The sequence below is a fragment of the Notechis scutatus genome, chromosome 1 (assembly GCF_049901735.1).
Source record: "Notechis scutatus isolate UNSWTSFEM ecotype Mainland chromosome 1, rNotScu1.2, whole genome shotgun sequence".
In the NCBI taxonomy this organism is placed as follows: Eukaryota; Metazoa; Chordata; class Lepidosauria; order Squamata; family Elapidae; genus Notechis; species Notechis scutatus.
Genome location: NC_142009.1, coordinates 244,560,513 through 244,576,987, shown reverse-complemented (window position 1 = coordinate 244,576,987; position 16,475 = coordinate 244,560,513). Strand labels below are relative to the sequence as shown.

At 36.7% G+C, this 16,475-nt stretch overlaps 1 protein-coding gene across 2 annotated transcripts in view; it reads left to right on the top strand.

The window, feature by feature from the left end:
* Positions 1-16,475, top strand: part of INSC (INSC spindle orientation adaptor protein) — a 138,973-nt gene that overhangs the window by 36,502 nt on the left and 85,996 nt on the right. For both annotated transcript variants that reach the window (XM_087950915.1, XM_087950916.1), the window contains exon 2: positions 7,069-7,139. In XM_087950915.1, coding sequence (XP_087807041.1) covers positions 7,111-7,139 — 29 coding nt within the window. In that variant the 5' untranslated portion in view covers positions 7,069-7,110. The remainder of the gene's footprint in view (positions 1-7,068; positions 7,140-16,475) is intronic.

The following is a 16,475-nucleotide window of genomic DNA, read 5'->3' as shown; positions in this document are numbered from 1 at the left end:
TGTAATTACTATTTTTGTTTCTTTCTTTCTGAAAAAAATGGTGGAATAGTGGTCTAACCAACTTATTAAAATAAAAATGCCCAGTGAGAAAGTAGGTAGCTCATGAAAAGAAAAATATTAAATTCTATCTTTCTATCTATCTATCTATCTATCTATCTATCTATCTATCTATCTATCTATCTATCTATCTATCTATCATCTCTGCCCAACTTTGTACTATTGAGAATTTGCATGTCAGACAAATATTACACCCACTATTCTGTAGAGGTTTATTTCCCAATAGCAGCTGCAACAGAGATTAAAGCACTATGGGGCAGCAAACATTATTTTAAGTGAGAGAACCCTTCTGCTTCTGAACAGTAGCCAATCAATGTGAAGGGATTTGGTTTGAAGAATAAAGTGAGGCATTCAACTCAGACAGCAATGCTTGAATGTGCGCAAAGATATGGCCACATGCCAAGGCTAAGTTTTCAAACTATGATAAAAGTCCAGCAGGTTGGGAGCCATCTGGATCTCAAAAAACATGCCCCATAAAAAAAGTCGACCTTCTGGGTTCCATCAGATGATACTGTTTCCTTTAGAACATCCCCTGATGGATTCGGTGGGATGGGCCAATGACCACTTTGTCAGTGGTGGTAATCACATTTTTTTACTACCAGTTCTGTGGGCGTGGCTTGGTGGGCGTGGTGTGGCTTGGTGGGCGTGGTGTGGCTTGGTGGGCGTGACTTGGTAGGCATGGCACCATGTCCCAAACAAATTATATCAGATCTTTGCATTGGAAAGAAAACAATTCGTTTTCTACTGCATGCTTTTGTATTTTATTTCACTTTCATTATGGCATTTTAAAATGTGTTTATAATTCTGTAATGGCCAGTGAATGGGATGGGAGTCTGTTTATTTTGTTAGCCATAACAAGGGAAGAGGATTGTATCGCCTGTGGTTAGCATTAAATTGCAAATAAACTTCAGCATCCCCCACTTTCTTTGCTATGGTAATTGGATGCTGACAACCACATGCGGGAGTATATTTATTTACTTTCAGGTTGTAGATTAAACAATTGGTTCTGTAAGATTAAAATGCCCCACCTGCATACTTGCACACTTCTGTTTTTGCTACGTCAAACAATATAAAACGAACACAGCACTTCTCTCTCCAGCTAATTGAATAATTTACTGTAAATAGCTGTCATTTACTTTCAGAGGAATAGGGTATCATTAGCCAAATGGATGTGAGTAAGTCATGGCTTTAATGCGTTCAAGGGTCTAAAATGGAATAATCTTAATGGGACCATCAATACAGCAAGCTGAATAAAGCCCATAAGCACTTAAAGCTCAAAGTCCCCTTTCTTGTAAATTACATAATCAGTCTGCAAAAAAAAAAAAAAAAAAGAAAAAAAAAAGAAAAGAAAAAAAATCACATAAATGTGGCATTTCACTCCCCCCACCTGCTTTGTTTTTAATGAATACAATAATGGTGTTTATAACTATACCTGTGTTTTAGATCCCCTTAATTTAATTATCTCCCTCCACTCTGAAGTGTCTGCAGGCAGAGCTTGTGTTGATCAATATAGGCTAAATTCTCTGGGTAAAAAGTAGAGGGAAGCAGGGTAGTTAAACAGCCTGGACATCTGGCCTTGTAAATTATCCAATTTCAGCCTGTATGCAAAACTACCTTGCATTACTACCCAATCTTTCAATATTGTAAGATCAACCCTCCTCCAACCATTGAAAGATTTTGGTGCTGGGCACGAGTAATTACAATCTCCAGTCAGCCTGGCTCTTGCTCAATTATTAAAGATGAAAGAGTTGTACTCTACTTCTTTCTGTAGTATCTCAGTACATATTCACATTTTAGAGTCCACAAAAATAAATAAATGTCAAATGGTAAAAGTCTTCAATAACTTGGAACTTTTCCTTAGAAGGGACAAAAAAATAGGCTGCTCCTAGGATCACACATAATAGAGATTATTTGTAAGAAATATATTTGAGCTACTGCATGACTGGCCATCTTATGTCAAATTAAAACTGAAACTGAAGGAGGCAGGAGAGACATTTACTTTTCCAAGGTATTCACCATCTCTTCTCTTATTTGCATTTTTCGGTTTAAAATGTGTAATAGGTTCTTTAAAAAGTGGCTAGTGAAGAAAAATATTGTCATGCCCCTAAATCTGAATCTGATTCCATGTGGGAGGCTGAGCAGCTGACAGGCAGCGGGAGTATGGCTCCGTTGGCTGTGGAAGAAACTGGGGAAGGGCACAGTCTGACTGGGCAGAGCAGGGGAGAGGTAGAGCAAGGCAGAGGGAATTCAGAGGAAGATCCAGGACCACCCCTTCTTCATCCTAGGACACGCAGGGAGGAACGGAGAAGGGAGCAACGTGAGTTGTGAGGCTTATGGGGGAGGAAAGGGTCCTGATTCCCTTCATTAGCTGCAGCTGGGAACACAGTGTTTAAAAAGGGAGTTTGCACACAGCAACTTGTTGGAAACAAATTGTGTATTATCTTGTTTTGTTGAGGCTTATCTGGGTTCTTGGCATGTTCCCAACTGTGCGTGTTTTGTTGGCCTTTGAAATCTGCAATTCCTTATCCTGCCCTGTCCAGTTAATTGCTGCAACATGGTTTGTGTGGATTTTTATTTACAGTTTATATGTACTTTGTTTTTGGATTGAATTTCCTCTACTTAAAGACTGTTCTTGGGAGGTTTTTTTTTCCAGCCGAAGGTAACTAGATATCAGGGGCAAAGTTTAAAGGGACTTTTCTTACTTATGTGGCTGTGTTGCCTTTGTGCCACGCCGCGGGTCATCACAAATATTTTTTGAGGTTCCTAGTGCAACCAGCTCATTTTTCCATTTAAGCTGTGCTGAATTTGTCATTAAAATTGGTGCTCTGAATGTACAGGTAGTCCTCACTTGATTTCGCTTATGAGAAGGTCGCAAAAGGTCGCAAAAGGTCGCAAAATGACCTTGGGATACTGCAATTGTCATAAATGTGAGTCAGTTGTCACCTATCTGAATGTACAACATGTGACCATGGGGATGCTGCAATGGCCTTAAGTGTGAAAAATGGTCATAAGTCACTTTTTTCAGTGCCATTGTAACTTTAAACTGTCTGTCACTAAATGAACTGTCGTAAGTTGAGAACTAACTGTAGTTCTTTTATTTTCCAGTTATAAATTTTAACACTTAGCAGAGGATGGTAACTTTTCCCACCTACTGTAATTTTCTTTCCCCTATTAACATACACCTTTTAGCCTTTTAACATACATGTTTAGCCTTTTAGTGATGTTATTTCTTCCCTCTATACTTTCATTCTGTTTTCTCCTTCCATCTTTTACACTGAATAAAAAGAGCATGGGAAAATTAAAGTAATATTTTTGGAATACTATTTCTGGATAAAAAAACATCTTGTTTATTCTCTCGAGAGACATAATTTTTAAGACTTTTCCATGTGTCTGTCTTGTGCTACGTATTTCCAGAGTATCAGAGTTTTCCTATATGGCCAATGCTGGCTTTGAAGTTCTGGGCAATGTCAAAAGGAATAATCTGGTTTAATCGATTGAAAGATGAGGAATAGTTGTGACAGCTTGCAAATAATGTGAAATGCCACCATTGTTTACCAGGTCATACTCTCAGATGCCTCTGGTAATTGCAATCTGGGCTTGGAATTAAACCAGTATTTTTCATCTTTTTAAAACCCTAAATAAATTATCCCAATTATGAGATTTTCAAGGCTACAGATGATAAAATCCTCAAAACCTTTGACAAATTTATTGATCTTTAAGTTGATTCTTTGTTGTTTATTTTTCCATCTCTTCGAATATGTGTTATTTGTGTGCACATTTATATGCGTGTGTGTGTGTGTGTGTGTGAGAGAGAGAGACAGACAGACAGAAAGACAGACAGTACTCAGACTTGGTCCAAAATTCCCTTTTTGGGTGACAGGCACATTTGAAATCTTGAGAGCACATTGTGGGTACTGTGGGATGGCTGCCAGGATAAGTGTTGCTATTTACAACATAATCCCTTCCAAGAAACCAAACTGAGAGATTACTCTTCATCATATCCTTCATTTTCCCCGGATGCCCTTTATCACTTCATTAGATCTATCCTTTTTCCTAAAGATTTCAAACTGAGCCTTGGGATAGGATCAGAACTTCTAGCCAGAGATCAGTCCTATGCTCCTGTATAATATTTAATGGTGGTGTACTGTGTGGTTGACCAAGTGAAATGGGATCCTGGATATAACAAAGACAGAAACCGAATGTCTCCTTCTACTTCACAAAACATTTTCATAATTCTGAGGAAAAGCATTACAGTGACAGCTATTATGTGATTTAAACCTGCAGCACCTATTCTTTAAGATTCTTCAAACCCTGTAATCTAATGAAGACAAAGTTAGCAATATGTTATTGCAGCTCTCTAGTAATTTATTATCAACTGACCATTTGCTAATGTCCATTGCAAATATAGACTTCTATTCCACCAGAAAGTTAAAACTCATATAAGAGTAACATGTTTTCAATTTATTTTTACTCGAATTACTCAAGGCAGTAAGAACATATCCAACACACCTTCTTCCTATTTTCTCCACAGCAATAGCCCTGTGAGGTTGGGTTGGGCTGAGAGAGAATGAGTGGCCCAAAGGTGGCTTTCATGACTAAGGCAAGATTTGAGTCTCCTGCTTTCAAGCCTGGTGCTTTAACCACTAGACCAAACTGGCTACTGGTTACTTAGAAAATGTTGCTTGTAATCCAAGGCATCATATTATTGAAAAAATTCATTTGAAACTTGAAAAGACATTAAACAGTGTAGAGTATTGATTGGTTATAATCTGCTAATGCATTCCATAACCATAATTCTGATGATTCCACTAGAAGATTTGCAAGATTGGCATGTACCTCATTCTCCTGTGTTCATGGTGCTCAGAACTCTTTATAATATATATATATATATATATTATCATGTAGTGGTTCAGTATTTTAGTGCAGAATTAAGAGAACATTTATTGTAGCTATTAAAGAGCCATCCAGTGGTTGTAACTTTCCCCCGCCTTGTCCTGTGTGTGCTAACGGCTGTGAGGATAATCTATGCATCTTATTATAAGGATTCTGATTCCTTTCTTAAATTTTATGACAGATTTGTTTTTTTACATTCAACTTCAAAACTATTTCTAGACTGCAGTTCTACATTATTACATCCAAAATGGGGGTTTCTCTTTACATAAAGCTTACATCTTTTAGATTTAAAAGATCTCTTAAATCAGAACAGATTTCTAGTAGTGCCAGAGGACCAAGAGACAACATAGTTTAGATAGCATGTACAAGAGAAAGGATGAAGGGTGGAAACTCTTAGGGAGTTCATAATCAATGACATAACCAAGTCTTTAGAAACTTCCAGAACGTTATCAGGATTCTTCTTTCTGTGTGGTCTCTTATCCAACATACAGAAGATGGTTCTATATCTGTGCAGATCTTCTTGTGTAGCTAAGAGTCTTTCCAAAATATTTTTTTGGTTATATTTGAGCATTTTAAAGAGGGCCTACATCTACAAATACAAAGTATATGAAAACAGTTTTTCTTCCTTTTTATTTTGAAAAAATAATTATTTGAAAAAAAAAAGATTTTTTGAGGGGTATATGATTTATGATTGGTTTTAAAAACAAAATCCAAGTATTACATTTTCTTGTTTTTATGAGAGGAGAAAAGCAAAGCTATAAAGGTGAAAAAATATGTTTTTGTTTTCCAATTGGAAGTATTACTTTATCAAAATGGCTTATCTGGAAAATCTTAATTACTTTTTATAAAAATTTCTAGCTGTATTATGAAATGGGACTGGCAAAGTGTTTACTAATGTGAATTTAAACCACAAGAGCCGCTTAGATTCAGTTGGCACCATTACATTCAATTTCTAATATTCCTGTTGTTGTTGTTAGAAATACATAGCTTAATAAATAAGCCAAAAGTGTTGTCCAATCTACTTAGTCATTTCACTTATAACTCACAAAATAATATTTGTTTGGAAATGCTCTTTCCTGAATTTACTTCCAGGAAAGAGCATTTCCAAACAAATATTATTTTGTGAGTTATAAGTGAAATGACTAGATTGGACAACACTTTTGGCTTTTTACTTGCAGATTTTGGAGCAAAGCAAGGAAAATGTTTGTAAGAACACTCTCCCAAGATTTGTGTTGGGAATTTTTTTTTACATGTTAATATATATTTGTTGTAACTATGTTACAGGTTGGAATTTCTTTTCTTATGAAAAATAAGTCATACTTCAATCAAGTGTTTGTTGGTTATAATCCACTTGTCAGTCAAATCTTGTCTCTTCAGATAATTTAACCAATGGTGGGATTCAATTTTTTTTACTACCGGTTCTGTGGGCATGGCTCTGTGGACGTGGCATGGCTTTGTGGGCGTGGCAGGGGAAGGATACTGTAAAATCTCCATTCCCACCCCACTGCAGGGGAAAGATACTGTAAAATCTCCATTCCCTCCCCACCCCACTAACCTGCTTTCCAGCTCCGTTCTCCTGTGCAGGGCAACAAAAGAAGACCCAGCCAATCAGCTGGGACTCAGGAGGCAGAGAATAGATGGGAGCGGAGCCAGTCAGAGGTGGTATTGGCCAGTTGTCCGAACTACTCAAAATTTCTGCTACTGGTTCTCCAGAACTGGTCAGAACCTGATGAATACTACCTTTGAATTTAACCTCTTAATCAGGAACAGGCTTATTGGGCAAAAGGCTCTCAGATACAACTCAGTATGATTCATCTTTTTATTGAAGACAAGGATGATGCCATATACAGAATACTGTCTACAGAAATCAAAACCCTTATATAGGTCTGTGATGCAGGGCTTAAATTTTAGGGAATTTCTTCCTACCTAGTTAGTGGGTACTTGATGTTCTTTCGATGCGCTTGGAAGACACCTGGTCTATACTGATATATAGTTCTCTGTCGCCTAGGAACTCTGGTTCTTGCTTGTCAGGTTCATTCTTTAAAAAACAAGCAAAATAAAATCATCCTTTAGTCAAAGTTTCGGAATTATGATTTTAATAGTTTCTTTGCTTTTCAGGCTTTGGACTGTGAGGATGCATGCAAAAAAGCTGAGATAATCATGGCTTTCCTTGCTTTGGCAGTTCAACGGTAAGTGTTACAGATAAATACCCTGCATTCCCCATTTCTTGAGATGTATGTTTATACATAATCTTAAAATGCACAACAGTGAACATATATAAAGTATAGATGATGGGAGACAATAAGGATAAAATATGCATAAAGGAAAGTTGTCTACTCCAAATGGTTACTCTTACAAAACTGCAAATAGAAAGGCAATCAAGTAGGAGAAATCTACATAAAAATATGAATGGATTTTCATATAGAATGTTCTTTGCTGAATTAAAAACCCTGTTGCAGAAATTGGAAATCAAACTCCTGCTCAATTAAAGGGGAAATTGACCAAAAGGAAAATTGAGTTGATAGCCCATCAACTATCAAACTGCTTAGTTTAGGATTTTATATCCTGGCAAGTAATGTCTTCCTGAGATTCAGATAGAATCTTTCCTGAATTGCACCTAGAGAGGCGTGTGACTCTACTTGGCATTCTTTATATGAAGCATCCTCTCTGCTCCTAAAATGATCCTCTTCCAAAGGTTGATGCATTTTCTTCAAATAAAGCACTAGTTGCACTGGATACGAATTCTCAATTCTTGCTTTACAGGCTGTGCTCAGCGGTGGGATTCAAATTTTTTTACTACTGTGGGTATGGCTTGGTGGGCATGGTGTGGCTTGGTGGACGTGGCAGGGGAAGGATACTGTAAAATCCCCATTCCCTCCCCACCCCACTAACCTGCTTACCAGCTCCGTTCTCCTGTGCAGGGCAACAATAGAAGACCCAGCCGATCACCTGGGGCTCGGGAGGCAGAGAATAGATGGGGCAGGGCCAGTGAGAGGTAGAATTCCGAATTACTCAAAATTTCTGCTACTGGTTCTCCAGAACTGGTTGGAACCTGCTGAATACGCCTTCTGGCTGTGGTTCATTTTAAATTCCTTATGTTTCTCATTCCAAATATGATGATTCATTTATTATATGTACAGTATATCCCACTGCAATCTGTCCACTCTTGGCTCAAATAATTATTGTGTCTGTTAGGGATGTAAGTCACCTAATAGTTGGGTTGGAAAATATATAAACCAGGATAGATAATTTAATACTGTCTCTTTAAGGGAATGCTAAAAGTGTAATTGGGTGTGGTTCCTCAAAAGGCCATAAGATGGAGCCAGAAACCTGGGTTGTTTAGTCTCAGTGAGTCTCTGTTTCTTTTGTTGGCGAGTGTTGCCGTTCCTCCTAAATGACTGTTACTGATTGTTGATGTAAGTCTGTTACAGAACTGTTTTTTAAGACTGGACTTTGATATTTGGATTATCCCTGAACTGAACACTGACTGCTTTATCTGTGAATGACTTGGACTGCTTATCTTGGACTGTGCTTAAACATTTATTGGAAGTAAAAACCTACATTTACTGTACAGTGTATCTGTATGATGTTTGTGTGTTATTCTTCACCACTCTAACTACGTCTCCCTGTATGCGCTCATTCTTCTAACGGGGAATTACCTCAACACTGGTTATGGGCCCAGGCCATACCAGGCTCAGAGAGTTGGTGTGAATACACAGTACTGTATACAGACAGCTGTTTACTGTTTAATTGTAGTTTACTATCCTGGTAAAGATGGCACAAGACACTTCAACAAGTCTATCACTGATAACCCGGTGAGATGGAACAAACTATGTTTCCTGGTCTTTGAAGTGCAGTCTACTTCTGCGTAGAGAAGGGTTATGGAATGTAGTTCAAGACCCACCGGATGTAAATGCTTGGGATCCAGAAAATGAGGACGATGCCAAGAAGCTTGCTGACTTTAAACAGAACAACAAACGAGCTCTTTGTATAATTGGACTAACACTGAGTGACCAGCAGCTGGTCCATATTTGTAGAGAAGAGTCTGCTGCTAAGTTTTGGGAGAATTTGAAGAGGAATTATGTTCGTGACAGTGTAGGTGCACACATACATCTTACACGTAAACTGTTTAGAGCACATCTTCTGAAAGGAGGAGATATATTAGCTCATTTGAACTTCATGAAAAGAACTTTTCAAGAGCTACATGAAAAGGAATTGATATTTTCAGAGCTGCATCAAGTTTACATCATTCTTTCCTCATTGGATGAAAATTATGATGATTACGTATCTTCACTGGAAGTCCTACCCAGAGATAAACTGACATTGACTGACATAATCGGAAGGTTGTTAGAAGAGGCAAGAAGATGACTGGATAGGGACCAACTGAGGAAGGAACAACCACAAGAAGAGGATTTGTCTTCAACTGCCTATACTGTTAGGAAATGGTTTTCTTGTGGGGCTAGGGGACATATAGCTAGATTCTGTAAGAAGGGAAAACAACAGAATACTGGTAATCACCAGAAGGCTAAGAAGAATATTAGTTTAGCTATGTCTAGCAATTCAACTGTAAACCATGATTTGTGGGTTGTTGAAAGTGGAGCATCGCAATCCATTACTAAAGATAGAAAGAGGTTTGTAAAGATGTCTATGAGTAAGCAACATGTATCATTGGCAAATGGATGGAAGATGAAGGCTTCAGGTGAAGGTAACTGCATATTGTTCTTGTATAAACGAACATTTAACTATATAATATGTACCTAAACTGAAATTTAATTTGTTATCAGTAAGAGCCTTAATTAATCTTGGTTATGTAGTAACCTTTAGGGGAGATAACTATATAATAGAGAAACGGGGTAAAAGTGTTACTGCTACTTTACAGAATGATTTATATGTGATACATGATGACCAGTTGCAGATGGCTAACTCAGTTTATAACAATGTTAAGCCACATGATTTATGTATACATTTACTGCATAGATGTTTAGGGCACATTAATTTCAAAATGCTCAAACAAACTGTTGAATTGTCAGAGGGAGTAAAATCGAAACCCTGTAGCAAGTATTTAAACTGTAATGCTTGTAGCCAAGAGAAAAGTAAGGTTATTCCTGCAAACAGACTTAATCGATTTAAAACCAAAGAACCTTTAGAGGTTGTTTTTTGCTGACATAATTGGTCCTAAGAAACCTAGTTTGGGAGGTGCCTGCTATATTTTGAGTATTATGGACCATTACTCACGATACGGTTTCTGCTACCGTGTTTCTCATATAATAAGGCTGGGTCTTATTTTTTTTTGAGTCCCGAAAAAATAGCTAGGCCACCTTTTCGGGGGTGACTTAATTCCCCCCCTTGCATCTTCGGGCGGGCGGCGACGGCTTGGATGTTGACCTTGGCATTGGTGGGGCACTTCGTATCGGGGTCAATGCAGGCAGCACCATATCCGGGTGTGCAACAAAAGTACTTCCTAACGGCAAGCCCTCCCACCATTCCCCCCCATTTCTCATGTTTTAATATAGGCCTTAATTTGGGGGGAGGGGCTTAATTTCATTTCATGCCTATAAAACATGCTGGGAATTCCTATTGGGGGAGGCCGTATTGTTGGAGAAACAGGGTATCTCATGAAAAACAAAACAGAAACATTCCAACATTTCTTTAAGTGGCTAAGGTTTTCTGAGAGAAAAATGAGGAGTAAAGTAATTACTTTAGTTACTGATAATGGGACAGAGTTTGTTAACAAAACATTCCAAACTATGCTGAAATTGGCTGGTGTCGAGCATAAATGTTCTGTACCTTACAGACCACAACATAACTCGTTTGTAGAATGAAGAGGGCAAACATTACAAGCCATGGCTCGCACTATGTTATCTGATTCAGGTTTGCCTGAAACACTGCGGGGTGAGGCCATAATGTGTAGCAACCATGTGTTAAACAATGTAGTTAACACAATAACTGGAGAATTGCCATTCACTCGTTGGCATGGCAGAAAACCAAATTTAAGTTACCTACACACATTTGGAGCTCCAGCATGGGTGCATATTCCCTCACAAGTAAGACTGAAAGGGCAACATAGAGCTAAGAAATTATTTTTTGTGGGTTATGAGGCCAACCATAGATTGTTTAGATTCTGGGATCCAGGCACAGCTCATGTTTATTGTAGTGCTGGTGCAAAATTTCTTGAGCACGTTGGCTGGGATAAACTGGAACAGGAATCCAGCAATGATATTATTATTGACACCCAAATAGTCCCTAAAGATGATATCTGTAAACAACAAATAGCCATTAAAGAGGAAGAACATGAAGAAGTAGTGGAACAGGCACAGGAAGAGGTAGAAGAACAGGAGCAGGTAGAACAGGTGAGTCCACCAGCCCCCTGTATGGAGGCTGAATTCTCATGTTTATCTTTATTATGTACAGATTTAGTTTTGTATAAGCAACTACTAATTGACATGAGAATTGATGTAACAGATTCTATTGTTATTTATGAAGACAACCAATCAGCAATACAGATGGCTTCAAATATTGCTGTTAAGACAAGAATGAAACACACAGATTTATGATATTTAAATGTGAGACAATGTATGCAAAGTAAAATGATTGAACTAGAATACTGTATGTCGGAAAACAATATAGCAGATCATTTTACAAAGGCCCAAGGTTCTATAAAACATAAGGCGTGCTGCAAGGATTATGGACTTAGAATGTAAAGTTGTATATATTGTCCTACCCAAAGGGGAGAATGTTAGGGATGTAAGTCACCTCATAGTTGGGTTGGAAAATATATAAACCAGGATTTTACTACTGTCTCTTTAAGGTAATGCTAAAAGTGTAATTGGGTGTGGTTCCTCAACTGGCCATAAGATGGAGTCAGAAACCTGGGTTGTTTAGTCTCAGTGAGTCTCTGTTTCTTCTGTTGGAGAGTGTTGCTGTTCTTCCTAAATGACTGTTACTATCATTGATGTAAGTCTGTTACCGAACTGTTTTTTGATACTGGACTTTGATATTTGGATTATCCCTGAACTGAACACTGACTGCTTTATCTGTGAATGACTTGGACTGCTTATCTTAAACATTTATTGGAAGTAAAAACCTACATTTATTGGAAGTAAAAACCTACATATACAGTATATCTGTGTGCTGTTTGTGTGTTATTCTCACCACTCTCACTACGACTCCCGGTATGCGCTCATTCTCCTAACGGGGAATTACCTCAACAGTGTCTAGTGCCTTTGTTGCCCAAACTATAAATTATAATTGGTGTCTAGCTAATAAACAAACATAACAGAAGAAATCAACCCCTTGTAATAAAATCTAATATATTGGACTTATACAGTGATGATATGAACAATAGACAATAAATTGTGTGGAAATGAAAGTGTAGATGAATACCTTTAAAAAAAAAAAGACTGGACTAATTGCATATGATTCTATTCAGAATGAAAAAATGTACATTTCCAGAGGGAAAAAGAAACTCTGCGGGACTTCCGGTTTGAGCCTCTTCGCAGACAGACTGAACCCGCGATCGTGTGCGGTTTTGATCCGTGCTCACCGCTGGAGCACCCCGTGCTGGCTGGTTGCAGGGCTAAGCCACCCCGTAGAGGTGGTGAAGAGGGGGGAGACTGCCAGCAGGGTTGAGGAGAGCTGCATCTCTCCTCCTCAGCTGGCCATTACTCCCTTTCCCGAAGGCAGTTGCAGCGATGGTCAGAAATAGCCACCTCAAAGAAGATCTCAACCGGAAAAGAATGTGCAGGAGGAAGATAAGAAGAGAAAGTTTTGGTTGACCGGGTTAAACTGCAAAAGCAACAACTAAGGTACCCTGGAATTTAAACTAAAAAAAAAAAGTAACATTGTTCCCAAAGAAGACTTTGAAGCAGCGAAGGAGAGAGAAAAGGGAAAGGATTTGGTTTTTCTTCTTCTCTCCTTTTCCCTATACTGACAGCTAAGAGATTTAAATAAGAAATTGAAAAAAAAAATCCACTTTGACATCAAGAGGCATTTAAGCTGAAAATAAAATGTCAAAGGGATGATAAAGATTTCTGGATACTTAAAAGCTTTTAAAAGCAGGAAAGGAGAGAAAAAGAATAAAATGGCAGGATCTGGAAAAAAGGGATGAGACTGCCTGGAATTAAAAGGAATTTGCAGTAAAACCTCAACAAGACTTCTAAAAGATACATTTTAACTGAAACTTGGCAACAAAATAGTAGAACCCCAGGAAGAGAAAGTGGAAAAAAGAAGCATGAAGAAACAGCTTGGGAGTATTTGGATTATTTGTTGATCTCTGGATTTTTGGTTATTGCATTTGAATGACTAAAATCAATCGGGTGGATGTTTAAAAGTGTTTAAAATGGCACTACTTTTAGATGAACTGAAAATGGAACTTAAAAAGTACAAAGAAGATGCACAAGAAGGAAGAGGTTCTTTGGCTTCGTATTTCAATTCTTAGAAATGGAGATCTGGAACTATGAGAAACAACAAGAAATGCCTGCAGAACAAGAAGACTGGGACAAAGAAGAAGCCATCTTTAATGAACAAGTAATTCTATGTGGGGAAAAAAAGGAAAGGGGGGGGGGGGGAAAGAGAATGAAAAGTTTAAGATTTGAAAAAACAACTAAGAAAAGGAAGAGTAGTTTGAAAAATAAGTATAATATTCGAAAGCAACAGAAGAGGGGAATACAGAAGAGAGAATTAGAAGTAGAGAGACAAGGGGGTAAAAAGGGGAGGGAGAAGAAGAGAGGGAAGAAGGAAAGGAAAAGAAGTTATAAAGGACAGAAACAAGATATGGAGAAACAGGGCCTATTTAGAGATAATGGGTGAAAATTTAATGGAAAAAGGGATTCTGCAAAGGTACATAAGATAGTATTGTTATATTAGAAATGGAAATAATTTTAGAAAATATGAAACAATGTATGATTAAAATGATGGATAAAATAGTTATTGTAATTTAGTGAAATGTTTGTTAATAAATAAATGAAATAAAATGAATGAGAGAATTGAATTAGGAAAGGATGGGGACATTTTAATTATTTAATGCTTTATAAAATATAAGGGAAGAGAAATGGGGGGGGAAAATTAATTACGGAAAACTTATAAGTGTTCCCAAGGAAGTATGATATTTAATTGAAAAGAAATGTTAAAGATGTTAAGACTTTAATGAATATTAATGATAGAACTGAATTGGAATGGAATGAGTGTTTTAATTACATATATTTATAATCACTTTTTAATAATATAGTGTGTATTTTAAGAATGTACCAAGCAGAATTCAATTTGAAGTTATGTATTATATTGAATGTTATAACCTCAAGGTATATATTGAAGCTTAAATAAGAGTTGAATGGATAAAATTAAAAGATATAAAGGTGTCATACTCCAATTAGTAACTACAGGAGAAAATTTGTTTAATGAGAAAAGAAAATATGAAATTGAAACAGGACAGACAAAGGTATAAATATAATGATTTGAATTGAGATGATTAAAATAAAATTGAGAAAATTAAGAGAGGAGAAAAACTATGTAGAAAATGTAAAACAGTAATAAGATATGGAATAGAACATAAAAGTGAGCATGAAATTGAGTTTGTGTCTGTATGAAGAAGTGTAACCCGGGACCATGCTATTTTTTTTAAAAAGATGTTTTATTTGTATTATTTTTTGTGTGTGAAAACCCAAATAAAATTAAAAAAAAAAAGAAACTCTGTGAAAGGTTATAGTTAGAAAGTAGAACAAAGCTGTTGGTGTCTATATTGATCACTCACAAGCATGACACACGACCCCTTTTGTGTAAGTGGTATAATTAGGAAAACAAAGGCATTATTTGCTAGTTGGGTGAAGGAAAATGAACAATATGTATGAGCAGCATCACAATTGGACTACACGGGGAAAGAGATGCATTCTGTATATTAAAAATCTTGGTAACAGCTGTTCGAAAAACAGGAATTCTGTTATGCATGCTGAGTTTATGAACACATAATTTCATTACACTTCCAATATTCAGCCCTACAACCTGATTGCAAGGAACAATGAGATCACCAACCTCTCTTGTAAAATCTCATTTACTCTTAAAATTCCTTGGAAAAGAAAAGAAAAGAAAAGAAAAGAAAAGAAAAGAAAGAAAAGTCTGATTATTCCACTATGATAGTGAAACCACTTAATATCAAATCAGTGGTTTAACAAGAAAACATTTCTGTGTAATGGGAATTAAGCACAAGTGGAATGCTGAGATTTTCTTCTCTTGTAGAAATTTTATCTGGTGAAGTGGCTGTTTCTTATCTTTTGAACTCTCTCTCTAGGTCAGGCTCCTATCTCTTTAGACACCTCCTGGGGCTCCTTTTCTGAAGAGCAATATAAAAATTATTTCAAAATTATTCAGTCACTCATTCAGCCATTTAGTCAGTCGTTATTCAATCAGGGTTTTGATGGATGAGCTGGTTTGTTGGATGGGTATATTTTGTTTCACAGATACATTTCAGAGTTTTAATGCATTTTATAAAATGTTACTTTTATTGTTGAGTGCTTTTTGTGTCAGTCACTAGGGGAAAGATGAGTTGCCATTAAATAAACAGATAATATATCTTAGTGATTGAGTGCAATTACAATCTCTCTCTTCCTCTGAACTTTAATTTTTTAAAAGTTAAATTATATTGGCTGGAAGTGATTTTTTTAAAGCAAATGTTTAATCTATTAGTTTAATGCTTTTTTTATTTAGTTATTTAATAGATTTGTATGTATGTTTTATAAAAATGTGCATTTCTTTACTTTCTGAAAAGCTGTAAAGGGCTAACTCTTTCCCCAAGTGATAGGATGAAGTTGGAGTTGGAAGACAAAACGGTTGGCTGCATCCAAGAAGTTGGATTGCAGTGCCAGTTTCTTTATTTCTATTTCATTTTTGGCTTTTATTGTCTGTATGATGTCAGTTTTATATAATTGTAGGGTTGTGTTGTGGTTCTAAGATGGGCTGCTACACAAATCTTGTAAACAAATATATCCCAACAGATTGCATATAGTACTGGGAACTTGCTTTAAAAAGCTGTAACATGTAATATTTAAGGAGTGGGTTAACATTGCAAGATGACTTTTTTGTACTATTTGTTAGCAATTCTTTTTTCTTTTGCAAAACTAATTGACATATAGTATTTCCTGAGGATCTGAAGCTGAATCATGAATTCTCTCCTTTCGCTATATAGAACACTCTGAATTTTTATTGATATGGAAGGCAATATTTTGACATTAAATAAATACATGCAACAGAAACAGGTCTAGGTAAGACTGAGTAAAAAAGAAAAAAGTCAGCTTAGAAATTAAATGAGAAACTTGAGAAAAGTGAAATTCTTAAATTGACAACAGAATAACATAAAAGATGCAGTAAGGAGTACACTATCACTGAAAACACCAGGAAGGAACCAAGAGAAATGACTCATTAATTGATTCATCTAATTTGAGCTGCAGAGTGGTGATTGTCCAGTTCAAAATATGTGGCTCTTTGTGAGCTGACAGAAACCTAGAGGAAAATATAGGGCAAGTCAGAAATGAATT